We start from the raw sequence: 18615 nt of genomic DNA, 5'->3' as shown, positions 1-18615 counted from the left end.
AGTTAATCTTAATTTGCCTCTTCTTCTAGATGAAAATAACAAATCTTGTTGCTTTTGAAGATATTTTTGTAGTCTTTTATAATTGGCTGAAATATCATAACAAATTATGATTTTGCCATCCCAAACAATTACTTGAGGAAGACTGAATAATGCTCACAGAAGAAATCAATGGTCGTATAATTTTTTTTCCTTAGACTTGCCTTAGTGTGAAAACCCATCACCAAAAGTACATCCAAGGGATTTTGAGTTATATGTGTCAGCGAGCTGCCTTATTAAGTGATACATGCCGTCATATACCTGGCATGAAAGGGGTTTGACATTAAGCAAATGAAAAATCCAGAGAAAGCGCCATTTTGGTGAATCCTAACCTAGGCGAGTATTGGGGTGACTCTTTGGAAGAGAGCATGGGTCCTTTGGTTGGATACTTCTTATGCCGGGGAGTTGAAGGGGGCGGGGGACCCACAATCATATCTATCCTGGCAAAGTAAATAAGAAAAAAGACACCAGCAAAATGCATAATGAAGCAACACGTAGAAAAAACTTGGTCGGAAAGTTGCGGAAACATAAGGAACAACTAAAAAAATAAAAAATAAAAGACAGAGAGAGAGAGAGAGAGAGAATTGGAAAATATATTCCGCTTGAAACAGAATGCAGCATTATATTGCCTGATCGTTCATGGTTAATGCCAAATCTTATCTGGCCAAACATAAGATTCATGGAACTGGGCATCAAAAGAACGTCACTGCTGCTTAAAATGGGAGTCACTCTGCATATAATAGGCAACATACTGTACACACTGGAATATATTTGCATATATGTGGCAGTGTCCCATTGGAAATGTCAGATATAAGACAATATATATTCACCTTTCTATTACAGTGATAAAACATCCTCAGCAAGGTGTAAATGAGGTACACTGTGGAATTGTACGCTCAGTGAATGAAATGCATCCATGGTTGGAAAGGTGTTGGAAAGGGATGTGAGCCAGGGACAGAATACCAAAAAGAACCAATTACAGACACGTCACAAGAGCAGTGACAGAGAGTTATGAATGATTAAAGAGAAAAGTGCATGTAAAGACCCCCCACAAGTTTGCCTGAATAAAGCTTTAGCCCAACAAAACACTGGCCATAGAGAGCTAATGTTAAACATCATCACAAACTCTCTCTCTCTCTCTGAGAGAGAACGTATTGCCTTGGTCCCTCATTGATGCAGGGGGTATTAATCTATCATAGCTTTACACCAGTGGCAAATTGCATTGTCCCATTTCCCTGCCCCCCATACCAGCTCCACTGTGCTGATCAGCATATTGTGGGACACACCCAAGTCTCGGCCTCTTCCCCATCCACGCCCTGCTCATTCTCCACCAACCTGTTCTGGGGACGGGGGAGTAGGTGAGGGCACAATGTCCTGCGTGCATGAGATGAAGGTCCAGGTAGCCTACATGGGGCTCTAGGAGATAGTTTTACTCCTTCCTTTCTTCCCAGGATAGAAGGAAGTATAGTCTACGTCACAATCTACCCCAATGACTACTGCATCCCACTGCACGGATGCAACCGAGAGGAGCATTTGGTCTTGTCTTTCAAAACAGCCACTCCCTGTTCCACTCAAAAATCAACCAGCCGAACAACTTTCTTTTTGGAACACACAATCTCAGAACAAGAAAAATGGAGGCAGGACTGGAGAACCTTGCCAGGGGCAAGATTCAGCTGAAGACCCCAAAAAGTATGGGTGCCCATCTAGATCTTCCCTAACCTAGACAGACTACTTTACTGGGCACACCTCGCCTGGAAATCTCAAAAGGAGAGATTTTACTCAAGTGATTTCATACTCTTACAGCTAAACCTGGGCTTAAGTGCTTTGCTAGACACAGTGGGTTTGGGATAGAAAGCTCAGTCCTGCTCTTCGAATGACTCTCACAATGACATGACGAATCAAGAATTAAATGGGAATATAGGTAACACACAGTACTCTGGCAACACAAGTACTTTTATGGGGGATATGAGGTAACAAACATTGATTTATCTCCAACTGTGGCTCCATCATTTAGATTTTGAAATTAAAGAAGCAAAGACAATGTTCACTGTTTCCTGTCATAAGCCTTATCCGTGCAAAGGCCCCAATCTAACTCCTTTTGAAGTCAATGGAAAAATTTCCATTGGCTTCAATGGGGGTTGGAGAAAGACCCTTTTAGGCTGTAGAGTAGCATCCACTTGAGCACCCATTTTTCATCTACAAGTTTGCAGAGGCAAATATTTACATGACACTACTTGTTTGTCTCTGCCTGAAACACAGGCACAAGCAGTTAGTTAGGCATATAAGTGATATTCACTTTGATTGAAAGTAATTTAAGGTGCAAAGTCATGCCTTGAGTTACATGTATCTACACACTGTAGGCCACAAAGGGCAGGTTTTCTTAACTGACACGATTGAGGGTTATTTGTAAGGAGAGAGGGTAGAGTTCTTACTGTCAATGGCTTTTCTCTCATCCACACTTCATAGGTTTGAATTCAAACTTTTTCTAAGGTAAAATAATTTGGGTGTTGGAGAGGAAGGGTGGAGTTTAAAGTATTTCTCTCTCTCTCTCCCTCCTTTTATACTCTTCCTAGTGTTTCCTCTTCCATACAGTTTAAACACAAGGAGCTCGATCTTGTTCTGTGTTAGATCCCCTTTATGCCCTCCTTCGCCTACAAAACCAACTCAGTACCCCCGGACAGTTATACAGCGGATGCAGTTTAGTTCCTGTTTCACTGAGGCTATCCATCTGGGCTGATATGTTAAACTCCCATAATTTTAAGACATTCTTCCCCCATTCCCACCCAATCCAAACAGAGGTCAGACTCCTCCCACTTACCAGAGCAAAAGATGTAAAATTATTACAAGAGCCTCATACTGGGGCCATTTTTCTAATAGCTCCTTTATTCTTAACAAGAGGGCCAAAAATTGTACTTTCAAGGTAGTGCCTTTATTTTATTTCACTGCTGGAAAGGACACCCGATATGCCACACAGCCCCCCAAATGGTGATGTCAAATCATAAGTATCCAACAACAAAGCACTGAGACATATGTTCCAAAATGCTTCTGAAAGATTTATGTACACCCTGGTCTGCTCTTTGACCACAGTGAGGGAAGTTCTTAACATACTCTCTGTGGGAGGCTGAAATGTGAACAACCACCTTGTGTGTGTGGAGTGGGATGGCGGGGAGGGCAGGATACTTCAGTAAGGATTCTCTGGTGGTGCCATGCTATGGGAGGTAACACAGGTTTATTGGCACAAGGAGATGGAACAGGGTTTGCTTCTGTTTCATAACAGAGCCTGAGGCTGCTCCTGGAGCCTGTCTAGCACCCTTACCCAGAATGCACAGCTCCCTCCCCTAGACTGGACACTAGAAATAATGGGCACTGTAAAACTCATCTGCCCACCCGGCACTCTGTGCCAAAAATTCACCCCTTGTGGCCACCCAGAATAACCAGAAGTTATTCAGAAATCCATTGTTTTCCATTAGGCTTTTTCTTAGAAAGAAAAATAGGATATGGCTGTTTAAAGAAAGGACTTTATCGTAACCCTCTCACTCCTATCATCCACCACTGGGGGTTTATCACAACAAACAGTGGAGTCTCTTGCCTGGACTGGAGATTTTTAATCCGGGAGAGCATGTCCAAGTGACCGGCTGAATACTGCTCGATGACATCCATCACATCGTAAGGCCGAAGGCTCTCCTTGAACTTCCGTTTGGAAACAAGAAATTTCATGATGCTAGGGGAGAGAGACAGGAAAAAATAGATTCCCCATGCTGGAGCCGTGTACTGTAGAGTGATAGGCATGCCAATGCTGCAGAGAGCTACTTGGGAGTCAGCGGAACAAGACATTTGAAAAGCTAACACCGTCTGAGGCTACTTTAGAGAAAGCAGAGAGAATCAAAGCTCAAGACGTAGGGCTCCGTACGCTTCTGGGGCTGCTGGTCTCACTAGCCAGCTTGGTGGAAAGTCTTCCAGGTAGAGGAGGAGGCTCAATAATGCACAGCATCCACAACCCCCAGCTTGCCCCACTGGGGACATTGGGGGCAGATTGGACCAACCCAGCTGACCAGGGGTAGGGTTTAATCGGGGCACATAGAGACGGTGCTGATTCAGTGCCTCTCTCAGGTGGCCACAGCAATTTAAAGCTGCTCCCCCTGGCAGAAGCCCCATAGTAGCAGTCAACCCTCCCAACCCAGAGGTGTGCAAATGGCAAGCCCCAATGCCTCAAAGGTGTAATTGCTATCTGTGGGTTAAGGTATCTAGGATGGGGGAAGGACCAGCATTTTCTTGAGGCTCTGTGCTTGCTTTAATATCCTCCTTGTGCCTTTCATGCTGATGCCAGCAGGAAGCACAGATCCGGCCCCAAAAAAAGTTAATAATTGGACAATATTCTCTGGTGGCTGTATATTTTTTCCTGCTTATTCTTCGATCCTCATGCTGGGCAGCAATGCATTTAGTGAGGGGGGGAAGCGGCATCTATAAATCCCTGCCTCACTGAGGATTGAAGCACAACTCCCCAACACAGCAAAGGGCCCACTCATAATCCAAGCAGTACAGAAGGGCAAAGCCCTTGGTATTTGGATGGTGCACATTAGGTGGGGGTTCCCACTATCTGAATACTGTCTGGATCTCAGATATGAGCCAAAGAAGAATAAAAAGCCACCCCTTAGCCACAGAACTTTCCTCTCCTAACAACAAGCCCTGTGCTTCTCTTTCTCCGCTTACCTTTAGCCATTTTCTGAGGAGAGACTGATTTTTTCAACCCCTCCCAGAAAATTCTTAGGGAAAATGGCTCCTCCTTTAAGACAATGGAGAGGAATGGGAAAGACAGCTACTAGGTTTCTATCAGTAAATGGCTGAAAGTAATGGAGCAACCTGGGCCTGTGTGGGGTGGGAGTGGCAGGGGCCTCTGGGAAAGGAAGGGAATGGCTATCCCCTCCTGACCAGGATTGCTTTCCTCAGCCTCTGATGGACGCCTCCTGTAATGACATGATATAGTGATAAAGGGTTAGGACATGAGCTCCAGTGATTCCCAGTGGCTCAGAAAAAACTTCCTGAGCTGGAAGGCATGTATTATACTGGGTGATCCTGTGTGAGTGTGCCTGCATACCCCAGTGATCTCTAGGTGCCAGATGACTAGAGGCTATAAATCTTAATATTGCTATTACTATAGCTAATAGAGATTATCATTTAGGGTGAGTCAGAGAAGCCCATGTTTTGAAGCCCAGGGGCCTGTGTCCCCTCCCCAGATCTGCACGTGTGCATTGTAGATGATGACTCTTATGTCTAGATACGTGCACCTATGGATTTGTTACAACGGCTCATTTGCAACATGGTGGGTGAATCCCAATGTTTTCACTTCTTGGACCTTGCCACTCTTGAGGCGCCCTCAAGGCGCTGTTCTAAAGCTACCCCCACCGTCCTTCCAACAGGAGGAGGCCGGGTCTAAGAATAAGACCTGGATCCTCTAGGTGGCAATTCTGTTTGCTAGGGCTTAGGTCACCGGACAGACATCTTGACTGAACAACACAGGAGAGGAGTGGAGATGAACACTGGTTCTAGCACCCAGGCCCCAAACAATAAGTTTGGCTCTGGGTCCAGAGCTGTATCTGAATCCTCCAGCTTTGGAAGGAGGAGGAATATCAGTGCTAGAAGCTGCCAGATTTTGGGGACGTTCTGCCTAGGATCCAAATCCAAAGTGTGTGGCTTATAGAGAGGGGTTGTCCAGCTGGACTCACCAATGTGAGTGGGGAAGAAGTGGGGATTTAGATAAGCATTTTGTGTCCTTACTTCTGGCAGCTAAAAAGGACATCATAGCCCCAGCGCCCGTCAGTCCGTCAGCCTTGTGTGTCCTCTCTCCATCTGGTTTTGTAAATGTCAGCATTTAACCACGAAGCGAGTGATATGATTTGGATTTAACACTGCTAGGGTGTTTTCCCATTTCTCCCTTTACTCCTCCTCCAAGCAAAAACTGTTTTCCCCGCTTAGCTTTATACAAAGGAAAACAGAGCACCTGGGGTGGATCCAGCCAGCAGCAATGGGATTTGTGCATTATTCAATGCTGCTTGGTTTACAGATATCCTTATTATTTATTTTCCTTTAACATTTCACCCTGTCGGGAGGTCTCTCCATCCTCCTTCCTCCCCCTCCTCCTTTTCCTTTCTTACCACACTGCCCTGATGCCGACTTTAAGTCCTGGCGTTAAATCTTCCGTCACAAACTCGCAGTTGCAGCTTTTGTTATCATCGGGAATGTCTTCTCCAGGGAGGCTTGCTTCTGGGTTTAAAAGAAAGAAAGAAAAAAAAGAATCCACAGCTAATTAGAGTGTGGTTGCAGCAGGAGGAATGGGAGCGTCAGACTCCCGAAGTGAGCACATAAATGGCATGTTACCTTTGCATCTTAACAAAAGCTTTCTCTCCCTCTGAGCTAGGCTAAGCTGACATCTGATACCACCAGTTTCAGTCCCTATCTGTCTTTAAGTGAATGAAGCTCTCTTCTTTCCTCTCCCACCCCAGCATCTTCATGTGGATAAAACAATACCTTATGACGTGCTAATAAGGGAGAGAACGAAACAGTTCAGTAAGTCTAGATGGTTCAAATCCCCTTCATCTCCTCCAAACCGGCTGGGCCAGTAAGGATCCTGTTTAAATGAACTGCCTATTATCAAAATCTTCAAGTAAGAGTAAGAATCACTGGGTATAGGGTAAGAATCACTGGGCATAGATTCTCCAACTTCCTCTGCTACTGGGTAATCAGTATCTGATCCCTTTCATGGTGGGCACATAGACGGCTGGAGACAAAGAGAGATGCACGGAATATCCAAAGACAACTCTTGATCAAATTATTCTGAGAAGCTTAAATATCTAAATCAGAAGGTAAATAATTCAAGGATCAAAACCCCAATATCTCCTATGTGAAGCACAATGCCTTATGCTGTACCAAGTAATGGAGATATTCTGATTGACTATCTGCTGGATTCACACCTGCCAGCAAAATTCCTGTTGTGGCAGCACCATGCAGATCTTCCATCCAAGCGCTGACCCAGCCTGACTCCACTTAGCTTGGGAGGAAACCAAGAGGATGGCAGTCCATGGTGACAAGGCAAAATGGCTGCCCTCAGAAGCTCTCACCTTCAGAGTTCTGTCGAGACGCAGCTCCCTTGATCCGGAACGCTTGCCGGGCTCGGCTCCGGTCTCCAAAGCTCCAGCTTTTGGGCACTTTGCTTGGGCTATCGTCAATGCTCTGATCAGCGCTGGGGGATCTCCGGAGGCTCTGAGCCTGTGGAGAGCTTTTCCCTTTAGTTCCAGAACCTCGGGGACTGGAGAAGACACGGTCTTTCAGGCTGACCTTCTGACTATTCATGGAAACAAATTGAAACAAAGACAAAAAGGAGACAGCAGGGGGAGTCACTCTGGAAGCCGCACATCCCTTCCCTTTCAGTCCTTAGAAACCCACGGCATTACAAAGCAGCAGTGAGATGTGTCCAGGTTTTATTTTTTTAGAGCACTTCAGAATGGTTTCCATCATCGTGAATGAAATGCGAGGGATCGTTAATTGGTAAAAAATAATGGAAGTTAAAACAGAAACCCCTCCTATTATTAGAGGGCTTGCTGAACAAAATGGCATGAAACAATGATGTTGACGATTCCTTACATGATTTATTGGTTCCTATCATGAGTTATGATGCTTTTTTCCACAGTTTCCCTCAAAAATCCTTTTTCAATAAGAAAATATTAACAAAAGTTTACCAAAAATGTTTCAAAGCTAAGTTAAAAAGCTATTTATGCCTTTTCAGGCCAGTCACCTGTTTCTTTTCCCCTTCCACTCACGCCATCTTTTCTACAGACTGAAAAAGTTCTCAACCCCTTTTCTATCCTCAGGTTAAAATCAAAATATTTTTCTGTACATGTAATGAATGTTAACTACACAGTTGTGAATTAAAATCCTAATAAGGATTTGAGGTTAAAAAGCACTTGCATATTTACTAGGGCTGCTCAAATATTTGCAGCAAAATTGGAACACTTCAAAATCTGACATGTTTGCATTTAATTGCAATTTCTTTAAAATGATCCAATTTTATTGCACAATATTCTGTTTTTTGCTTGAAAACCATCCTGATTCCCATTGATAAACAGTCTTCTTGTGGAACCAAACCTCTCTATTTTCAAATTTCTGAATTCTGAAATTTCAAATGAAGATGATGAATTTTCACATGAAACTTGCAAAAAATGATTTTGTGAAACTTTATGAAAGGAGCAAAAATTGATAATTGCAACATTCCCAGGAACAAAACTGAAAATATTTTTAGTTTTGCATAGACCTAATATTTGCCAAATTCCAACTGATTATTAACAGAAGATACTTATTGAGAATAGATAACGACTACAAAGCACTTCCTTATTTATCCAATATTTTATATGAATGTAAATTCAAGCCTGAGTAAAGTTCAGACCTAATTTCCAAGTTGTTTCTACCACAATAACGGTTAACATTCCGCATTGGAACATCTTACAAATTCAACAGCAGAGGTGCACATGAACTGACTGAATCAAGTAGCTGATTATGATTAGGAAAGTGAATCAGAGAGAAGGGTATTGTGGGAACTTATCCAATCTCAATGACTTCTAGGTCAAACTTGCTTAGTTAAAGTAGCAAAGATTTATTTTTTCTAGCTGTCAGTGCCGCCACCTCAGATCTAAGAAATAAGCTGCTTCTTATTTCATCGTTAATAATACAAATTCTGCAGTTACAATATAGCTGTGGATATGTGAGACAGCTTTATCGGCTGCGCTGTACTGCCAGGAGTGAGCATTTGGTTTTGTCAGTGAAGGAACCAGACACGCAGGGAGCAGATCCGGTGTGCTATTTTTACATAGTTGCTTTATATTGTGAAACTTCATTGTACAGACTGATTCAAATGCTTAACTAGAACTCTCATGCTAAGAGCAAAACACAGGTGCCCTAAATTAGAGGCACAGGTGAGGCTACTTTTTTAATCTGATTCTAAACCAGGGGTCGGCAACCTTTCAGAAGTGCTGTGCCGAGTCTTCATTTATTTGCTCTAATTTAAGGTTTCACGTGCCAGTAATACATTTTAACGTTTTTAGAAGATCTCTTTCTATAAGTCTGTAATATATAACTAAACTATTGTTGTTTGTAAAGTAAATAAGGTTTTTTAAATCTTTAAAAAGCTTCATTTAAAATGAAATTAAAATCCAGAGCCCCCCGGACCAATGGCCAGGACCCGGGCAGTAAGAGTGCCACTGAAAATCAGCTCGCATGCTGCCTTTGGCACACCTGCCATAGGTTGCCTACCCCTGTTCTAAAGAAAGGGTGTTCTTGTAGCCTATTCATTTGTAAGGCTCATTTGTGTTGCATGTACCGTTCAAATTTCTTTATTCTGCAAGGTCTGTTTAAATATTTTATCTGACAAAGTCTGCCAAAAGCAAAAATCCAGAATTCAACCCTATCTCTTAGTGCTTCATCCTGAGAGGTGCTGCATGCCCGAACTGTTCTTCTTGAGAATTGTGCATGCTCGGCATATAAAGATTGTTTATCCATAAGAACAACCAGACTGGGTCAGATCAAAGGTCCATCTAGCCCATATCCTATCTTACAACAGTGGCCAATGCCAGGTGCCTCAGAGGAAATGAACAGAACAGGGAATCATCAAGTGATCCATCCCGTCGCCCATTCCCAGCTTCCGGCAAACAGAGGCTACGGACACCATCCCAGCCCATCCTGGCTAATAGGCATTGATGGACCTATCCTCCATGAACTTATCTAATTCTTTTTTGAACCCTGTTTTAGTCTTAGCCTTCACAACATCCTCTGGCAAGAAGTTTCACAGGGGGACTGTGCATTGTGTGCAAAAATACTTTGTTTGTTTTAAACCTGCTGCCTGTTAATTTCATTTGGTGACCCCTAGTTCTTGTATTATGAGAAGAAGTAAATGACATTTCCTTATTTACTTTCTCCCCACCAATCATGATTTTATAGACCTCTATCATATCTCCCCTTAGTCGTCTCTTTTCCAAGCTGAAAAGTCCCAGTCTTATTAATCTCTCCTCATACGGAAGCTGTTCCAGACCCCTAATCATTTTTGTTGCCCTTTTCTGAACCTTTTCCAATTCCAATATATCCTTTTTGAGATGGGGCTACCACATCTGCATGCAGTATTCAAGATGAGGGCATATCATGGGTTTATATAGAGGCAATATGATATCTTCTGTCTTATTTCTATCCCTTTCTTAATGATGCCCAACATTCTGTTCGATTTTTTGACTGCCGCTGCACATTGAGTGGATGTTTTCAGAGAACTATCCACAATGATTCCAAGATCTCTTTCTTGTGTGGTAACAGCTAATTTAGACCCCATCATTTTATATGTATAGTTGGGATTATGTTTTCCAATGTGCAGTACTTTGCATTTATCAACATGGAATTTCATCTGCCATTTTGTTGCCCAGTCACCCTGTTTTGTGAGATCCTTTTGTAGCTCTTCGCAGTCTGCCTGGGACTTAATTATCCATCACTGAATAAAACTAGGCCCTTCTTCTGGTTGCCCCAATCCCATTTCCCAAGTAAATATGTTGCAAAAGATTCCATGAACTAAGGATGGCAAATCAAAAAGCACTGAATTTCCTACAGAACATGAGAGAGAGGAATTTCATATTAGGACATCACAAGGTGCAATATTTTACTCATTAAAAATATCACTTATGAATCTGAGGAACATTTAAAATCCATTCAGGTCTGATCCCTGAGTACTCAAACTCTCGACATTTGGAATGCCTCCAACATTCCTTTGTGTTAAACAAACAACAAACATTAACAATAAAGACAACATTGGTAATCCATTACGGTTTTCCTTCTGCCATGCAATTTTTTCAATGTAAAAGCTGACTAGAATCTGCATGCAGACACAGGCCCTGCAGTGGAAAATGCAGTTGAGAGGCGGCCGGAGCTGGGGAGGGAAGAATGCAAAAGAAAAGCAAATGCTTTCAGCTAATCTAAGATCATGTCCTCATCCAAGCAGAACATCATGCAAGGTGAGGTGCAGTGCATCAGAGAAGTGATACTTAGATGCCAACCACGCAGATGGTAGATGGACATTATTCGGTAGTACAGTACGTGCGCTGAGTGGAAGGGGGAAGGGAATGGTTATCCCGACACACACAACTGCAAGAAAGGAGGCTTGTAACTGTGACACTTGCATGAACTGAGGGAGAATGGGACATTCGTTCTGCCTGTTCTAAGGGGAAGGGAGGATAAAGCGAATCACAAGGTTTTGTAACCTGTACTAAAATCTATGGGAAATAATCATAGAATCAGATGGTCTGGTTGGTTCCTGTATCAGAATGAGGTAGCTACTCTTGGTTAATATTTGTTTAAAACCCATTTTTTATTATTATGATTAAAAAAAGAACCCTACAGCGTTACTGCACAGACTTAAATGAGAATTTGCTCAGCGTTTAACCTGAATCCAGTGAAGAGTGGAAACGTATAATTTACCTTTTCTCTGCTACCGAAATGTGCTTTTACTTTCTAAGGCAGATTCCTAGCAATCATCTACTCCGATAAATGAAAGTCCATTCTTGACTAGCACGCTTAGGGGTCCAATCCAAATTCCAGTGAAGTTAATGGAAAGACTCCCACTGAGTTGGGCGGGCTTTGGATTGGCATGTGATGGTTACAACATTCACCAGAAAGTGGTTAAGAACTAACCCTCTGTGTATATACACAACACGGAACAGTTGGTTGACACACAATGTGTTTATGGATATTGATGGTTTAAGTTCTTGTTGGAAATCTCCTGGGTTTTATGGGTTTGTTTCATAGCCTTAGCAATCTCCTGATGTTCCGGTTTTGCATTCCCTTACTCCTTGAGGACTTCCTGCATTCACCGTAATTTTGGATCAATAAAAATGACGACCTACTGTTTTTTGTCATGTATTTGAAATTACACTCGTCCAGCTGCTTCATTTTCTCCTTTTGCCTGCATATAGCAAAATACTAACCAGACTGATCAATACCATCCAGTAGGCAGTGGTATTGCAGCCATGTTGGTCCCAGGATATTAGCAAGACAAGATGGGTGAGGTGATATCTTTTATTGGACCAACTTCTGTTTGGTGAGAGAGACACAGAAGTTGGTCCAAAAAAACACAGCTCACCCACCTCGTCTCTCCAATACCATCCTGGACTAAATAGTCATTTATATAAGAACCAAGCTGGCAATAATATTTGTTCTACTGAAAAGTATATCCAGGAGACAGAGGGACAGAGAGAGAGAGAGAGGAAGATTATGTCCTGTTGGAAATGGGGCTGTTGTTCAATCCACAGTTTGTGCCGAGTTCATGGCCTGTCAGACCAGTTTGTTAAAGGTACGCAGAACTGCTGAGACTGAAATAATAGCCATTGTTGACCACCAGGTTTCTGGTGTGAATAATGGGTAGAAGCCAACTGCTGAAAAGATCAAGGAAAGAAAATGTGGGTACACAATGCTTGCCCTGGCTGGCTTAGAATTCAAAAGAGGACAAAAAATCATGCCTGGTGTATCTTCACTGGCTTCCACAGAGTTAGAGCAGGGGTGAATATAGTCCAGGGAACAGAGGAGAAAGCAGGGCTCACAGAGTAAAAATTCCATTTAGAATGTGGTGGGAAATCACCCTTTCCCCTGCTATAACCTGAGTGGGCAGCAATGCTCGTACTGGGGGGACTATCTTCATACCTACAGCGCTGAGTTTGAAATAACTGAAAATGCTCGAGCTGCATTGGTGCCTGAGGCCTAAATATTTGAAGGTATTTAGGCATTGCTGTGCTCAGTGCCAGAAGGCCTCACTGATTTAGGAGCCTAGATCTCATTTTCAAAAGGGATTTAGGCACTTAGGAGCTAAAATCCCACTGAGAGTCACTACAATGCTACCTACACCCTTGAGACCAGACGGAGCAGGGAAGCCAGAAAAGAAACACTTTAGAAATGCATCTGGCTCTTATAGTGAATCAGGAAACCTATTTAACCCTGTGGTTAGGTATTTTTAAAATACTGCTGACTTTTTCCGCTGTTCTCCGCCTCGGCTGTTTCTAGCACACAGCTTTTGTCCCCCGTGTTTTTTTCGGCAGTTAGAACTAGTATTATGGGAGAACATTCTAGAATGCACTATTGCATGAGTGAGAATCTTCTAGAAAGTCCTGACACCCTCTGCTCTTCGCCAATTAAGCCAGGTTTGTGCCTGTTTTGCATTGCTGGAACAGTGCTAAGCCTGCAGAGCACATCAGCAAATCTTGCCTATTCTTTATTCAACCAGAATCACCTAAACTACATTCCATTTCAGGCATCCCCCCATGCTACCCCATTCTTCTGCAAACACCCCTTGTCCATTATCAGTCCACACATCATTTCCTCCTATGATTGGTAAGAATATCTTTCTTGCTCCACTCTGTCAGGGTAGACTCCAAACATGTCTTTCCCTTCTACAAAACAAAATATGGCATCAGTGGTTGATGCAAATAATAAAAGAGATCTAGCTAAACCAAAGACCAAGATTCCTTTATGGCTCTACATCCCCAATTCTTAGAGACTCCCTCTTGAGATCTTGTATAGATTTGGAAGGATCCTTAGCTAATGAATTGGTTCCTTTCCTCCTCCAGCAGAAGTCAAGAAGAGGGAAATAAAAGAAAAAGCCGAGCAGGAAGAAAGGAGGGTGAACAGCGATTTACACTGCCTTTGCATATAAGAAAGTATCCATCCCTAGGAAATCATACAAATTCACTTGGCCACTGACACCAATGTCAGAAGACAAACAAGTGATGATCAGAGTTTCCAGTTTTCCAGGAGGCGGTATTGTGCAATGACAGGCAAGAAAGAAGTGTTATTAATATTATTAATATGTGCCAAAAAGAGCCCTAAAATTAAACAACTGACACCATCAGTGCTCACAAAGGAGGAGCTAGACGCACACACCTCCAAGGATAGAAAAGTCTGCACTGGTAGATGGGAACATTGAAGATAAGATAAAATTTAAATGTTCAGAATGAAGAAATATATTAATAATATCTCTAATTTGAAGCAGACTTTTTGTGAGCTATTTAAGTAATCCCTATGTAACTGACCATGCGCCAATGATATTTAAATCAGACAATCCTAATATAAACTCCAGGGGAGCCATAGAACGGCCAGAACATACAGTGGAAGACCATATGAAGATTCTGGCTATTCATTTAGCTACAGAAGTATCTCACTATGGAGAATTGGTTTCTGTGAACCTTCCCCTTTGTCACCCATTCAGACATGGGATTTACCTCTGATTCTGAGCTTTTGGTATATAAAAATATTCTCAGATAAACTAGAAGCTATCCATTCATGGCAGGTATATATATATATACATATAAAAACAATAGCAATAAAGGAAAAAAATATACAGGGTGGAATAATTCATTGAGAAAACCAGAGAGATTTCTTTAAAACTCTACTGTAGCTGCTTTCTAACAAAGACACAAGGACTTGTGATTTTGAGGATTAAAATGGATTCCAAAAAGAGCATGCATAAATCCCATGTCACAATCATGCTGCATCACTCAGCTCCCTGCTGCCCCTGTGCTTGTGATCCTGCAGTCATTGCAAGAAATACATGGGAATTCACTGTCACTATTCAAAGCATGCAAATGCTGGGGATTAGTTGTTCAACCACAAGGCACTTGTTGGCTGCCTATAAATATAGTGTTGGGGAAGGGGAAAATTGAATCTAATGTGAACAGGCGAATAATGGACATATTTATATGTCAAGAAAAGAAAAAGGACACTGGAAATTCTTTAGGATCCTCAGACAAGTGTGTCAAGGAACACAAGTTTGGGAGAAGTCTTTGAAGATGGTTAGCAGTCAAGCTGTCACCTTTATGCCCACAATAGGAGAGACAATATATCTCCTATGTCGATTATAACAGGTTGAAGATTAGTCCTTCTCTAGCTGCGTAGTAGAGGTGCTAGATAGGCAAGCCATGCTTCCAAATGCCACACGATTAGGAAAGGCCCATTCACAGGGATTCAGAGAGCCAAAGGAACAATGTTTAGTGGAGGTGGAGAGCTGGTGATTTTTCTGTTACTAAATTTGTATTGCTTTATAATATACAATTAACTGTGGAAGGGTTCCCTGTAGCTTAGGGTGGGGTAGAGAGATGATGAATGGTTTTTTTTAATGTTCTATTTTCCAGCATTATTTTAAGCTCAGTTCTTGGCCTCCTTCATTGCTACCAGTCTCTGGCTTGCTAGCCCATATCCAGTGTCAGCATTACACATTTCCCCAGCTTCTGTTGATTCTTGTGCGCCGCATTTTTGGAAAACGAGAAAGCCTTTGATTTCAGAGAAGGACATGGGGAGGCTCTTCCATTTGTTTTACTCATCTAGTACCTCTATTAAGCAGGGAAGTGATCAGAACGGGTGGTAGCAGGGTAGAGAGAGAATGAGCCGTGCAGCTTTAGATTAGTTCCGTGCGACGCATTTCCCGTGGTACCTAGAGTTTCCTGAGCAGCATCCACATAGTGACTCTCTGCATGGTTTGCTTTTACTGGAAATGAGGGGAGAGTAAAGATTAGACCCGGAAGCAAATGCCAAACAGGAAACTTTGATGATCGTTTCTAGGTTTAAAAGACAGGCTGTTTTGATGGCTGAGTTTGTGATGGGATATTAATATCTGACCATTTAATTAAAAAAGGGTTTTATTTGTTGCAGTGAGAGTAATGAAAGGAATTGTTCTGTAGTAAATTAGGAATGACCCGCTATTAGGAATGACCCCTTCTGCACTCAGTTGGTTGCATTACTTCACCAACTGTTGACTTTACTAAAAAAATGAGTCTGGCAGATAGAGCCTACCACCTGCTTGGAAAAAAAGTAGTCCCTCCTTAATTTCTTGTAAATAAATTTAATCGCTGATTTTTCAGTTCCCCAAGCATGTGGAGTCCACGTTAATGTCCTAGGATAAAAACTTTCCTGCAAAGCCATTCAAGGGGTTTATTTCTCTTCTTCCGAGTATTTAGTGATTAATGAATTGCTCCTTCTCTGCTTGCCACAGTGCTATGTGAAATTAGGTGTTAAAAACCCACATCAGTGGAATGTGGCAAATCCCCCCAGGCTAAGGAATTGGAATTTCAAAATTCACAAAATCCATTTTTCGTATCACTTGCAAATCTGGACCAAAAAAAGTGTGTGTGGGAGGAAGGCAGTTTTGGACTTGTTAATGAATCAATAAAGTTCCCATGAATCTGACCCGAATCACGCTCTTTTCTGTGCTCAGGGACTTGCATATTGTTAGCCATTCACCAAGATAGGGTTCCCTTGACATGGAGCTGCCTTCTCTTTGCAAAAAGGTTACGAGGTAGCCCACTGACAGCTGTGCTCAAGCATTACTAGACAACTTTGCAAATATATTTAAATTTCCCCCCGTTTTCTTAAATTTGAACTTGGCAGCCTGAGGAGCTCGTGTTTGGTAACAGAAGGAATTTGCAAAATTCTTTCTGCTCTGTAGCAGCCAGGGCAAGTTCAAATGGAATCCACCCTCTCTTTCTTTAGGACTTGGAAGGCCTCTGCAACAAGTTCAGTGCAGACAGACCCTGCACCCACATAGAGCCCAAGTGACAGGTTAGCTGCCTGCATAGCCATACCGCTGGGCTCTGTAGATAACATCATAGACAGAGAATATTCAGCATGCACAGATTCGGAGAGACACACTGGTTACTTGGGTTCTTAATCTCCTTTTCAGTCTCTAAAGAAAGTAGCAGTCCCATCTTTTCAAATAATCAGCCCCCATTATGGCCACTGATTATTCCCAGATTACACACAGTCACAGCATGAATATCTGACACCAGTTTTAATAACAATATCAGTCTAATATTATATATAGAAATATACACACATATATTTTTTTTAAATAAATATATTGCAGAGGGACCCAATCCTGCACACATTCAAGTTAATGGTAAAACTCTCTCTGATTTCAATGGAAGTGGGATGGGCAACCACAATCTACAGCTTGATGGAGACCTTTTAAACTGGTTGCTAGGGTTATTTATACAATCTCAGGTGACCCTAACTCATGCTGGAGCATGTAATCTGCTTCTTCTAACTCTACAATTCCCTAGAATTCTGTTTCTTTGCACTCTGACTTTTTTTTCAGTTTGCCTGATCCTGTCCTGAAAAATACAAAAGGAAGGGCATAAATCTCATCACAGATGCCTATAGATGTTCAACAAATCATTTTTAAAGAACATCTGACATATATTTCACATAGAAATCTCCACAACCCTAGCTAAGCCATACATGTGCCCCTTAATACTTTGGTCAGAAGACAAAATAAGCAGAGACAACTTGCCACACTGAATTTCCAGCCTGATTAGTACGTGAATAATCACATCCCATTACCCTCTCTGAATGGTAAGCCTTGCTTAGTAGGAGTAGCAAGAAAGTCACACCACGTCCCTTCGGCTTCCCCTGAGGCTATCAGACAGGGTAGCCGGCTGGCCAGACTTCCATCTCTACACTGAGTGAGACACAAGAGACGTGTGCGCTTTTAGAGGGAGTGATCATAGCTAGCTACCCTGTGGAGGTCAGCCATCAGGACGTGACGAGCGCTGCTCCCCCACCCCTGGCATAAGCCAATTGCGATGCAGATGGACAGACAGCACCCAAAGCACTTTGCGACAGAGCAGACTGTATGAGGAGTTAAAAAAAAAATGTAGCCAAATACCAACATGGTTTGTGCCCATCACAACCTGCACTGCAGGTCACAGAGAAATGAGCTTATGTTTCTTAATAGCGGAGCAGCAAACAACTTCACAGTGCTTGGTCACGGGATGAATGCAGACAAGTTTGAGTGTAAAACAAAACAGAGAAATGGCAAAGACAAAACCCATCTCCAAGCTGCGATGCCTAATTCAAATCCAAGGCAAAATAAACTACCTCCCTTGGTAATTAAAAAAAAGATATTAGAGTGCTAGACAGTAATAGGATAACCCCAAATAGTGTAACTGCATTATGTGTAAAGGGGCCATGACTGTCAGTTCAGGACAGACCTTAGCATAGTAGGGCCCTGATGCATGATTGGAGCCCTTATATCATAATACAAATAATAAATACATTAATAATTGAATCCCTGTGAGCGTAAGTGCACTGCATATGAAATTAGGGGCGTGGTCCTGCAGAGTAGACACTGGCTTCTATGAGACCTTCCGGTGCTACTCAATGTAAGGGTACTGGGGTCTGTTCCGAAAGGGTCCTGACGTCTATCTGAGTGGAAAGAGTTTCTTTATGGGCACTCAGAGTGCTGACAATTTCAGCCCTCACGCGGGAAGATGTGCTGATCTTTGTCAAGTGCCTTCATCAGTTCTGCAGCAGCGTCAGAGTAATGGGGTTGGAAGGGAGGATTATTGCTCTAGCAAAATATTGGGGGGGAAGGTTTGGCTGCGCTAAGGAGGCTATTGAGAACGACATGGAAAATATTTTAATGCTATTATAAAAGTCACCAGCACACCCTGCAGCCACTGTCCTAGAAAGGCAACAACAATGATTAGAAGCATGAGGGGAATATTATAAGGACTAAGA

General features: G+C 42.4%; 1 protein-coding gene across 10 annotated transcripts in view; it reads right to left on the bottom strand.

Annotated features, from left to right (window-relative positions):
- The window catches only part of KCNQ2 (potassium voltage-gated channel subfamily Q member 2), a 124425-nt gene that overhangs the window by 20545 nt on the left and 85265 nt on the right, over positions 1-18615 (bottom strand). For 4 of the 10 annotated variants that reach the window (XM_044985319.1, XM_044985318.1, XM_044985320.1 and 1 more), the window contains 3 exons: positions 7152-7375; positions 6189-6297; positions 3626-3757 (listed from right to left, as the gene is read on the bottom strand). In XM_044985319.1, coding sequence (XP_044841254.1) covers positions 3626-3757; positions 6189-6297; positions 7152-7375 — 465 coding nt within the window. Of the gene's footprint in view, positions 1-368; positions 477-3625; positions 3758-6188; positions 6298-7151; positions 7376-15532; positions 15587-18615 lie in introns of all 10 variants that reach the window. The other 6 variants (XM_044985316.1, XM_044985314.1, XM_044985317.1 and 3 more) reach the window with 3 other exon arrangements.

The sequence above is a fragment of the Mauremys mutica genome, chromosome 13, assembly GCF_020497125.1.
Source record: "Mauremys mutica isolate MM-2020 ecotype Southern chromosome 13, ASM2049712v1, whole genome shotgun sequence".
In the NCBI taxonomy this organism is placed as follows: Eukaryota; Metazoa; Chordata; order Testudines; family Geoemydidae; genus Mauremys; species Mauremys mutica.
The sequence above is the reverse complement of the archived record's forward strand: the minus strand, read 5'-3'. Positions and strand labels throughout refer to the sequence as shown.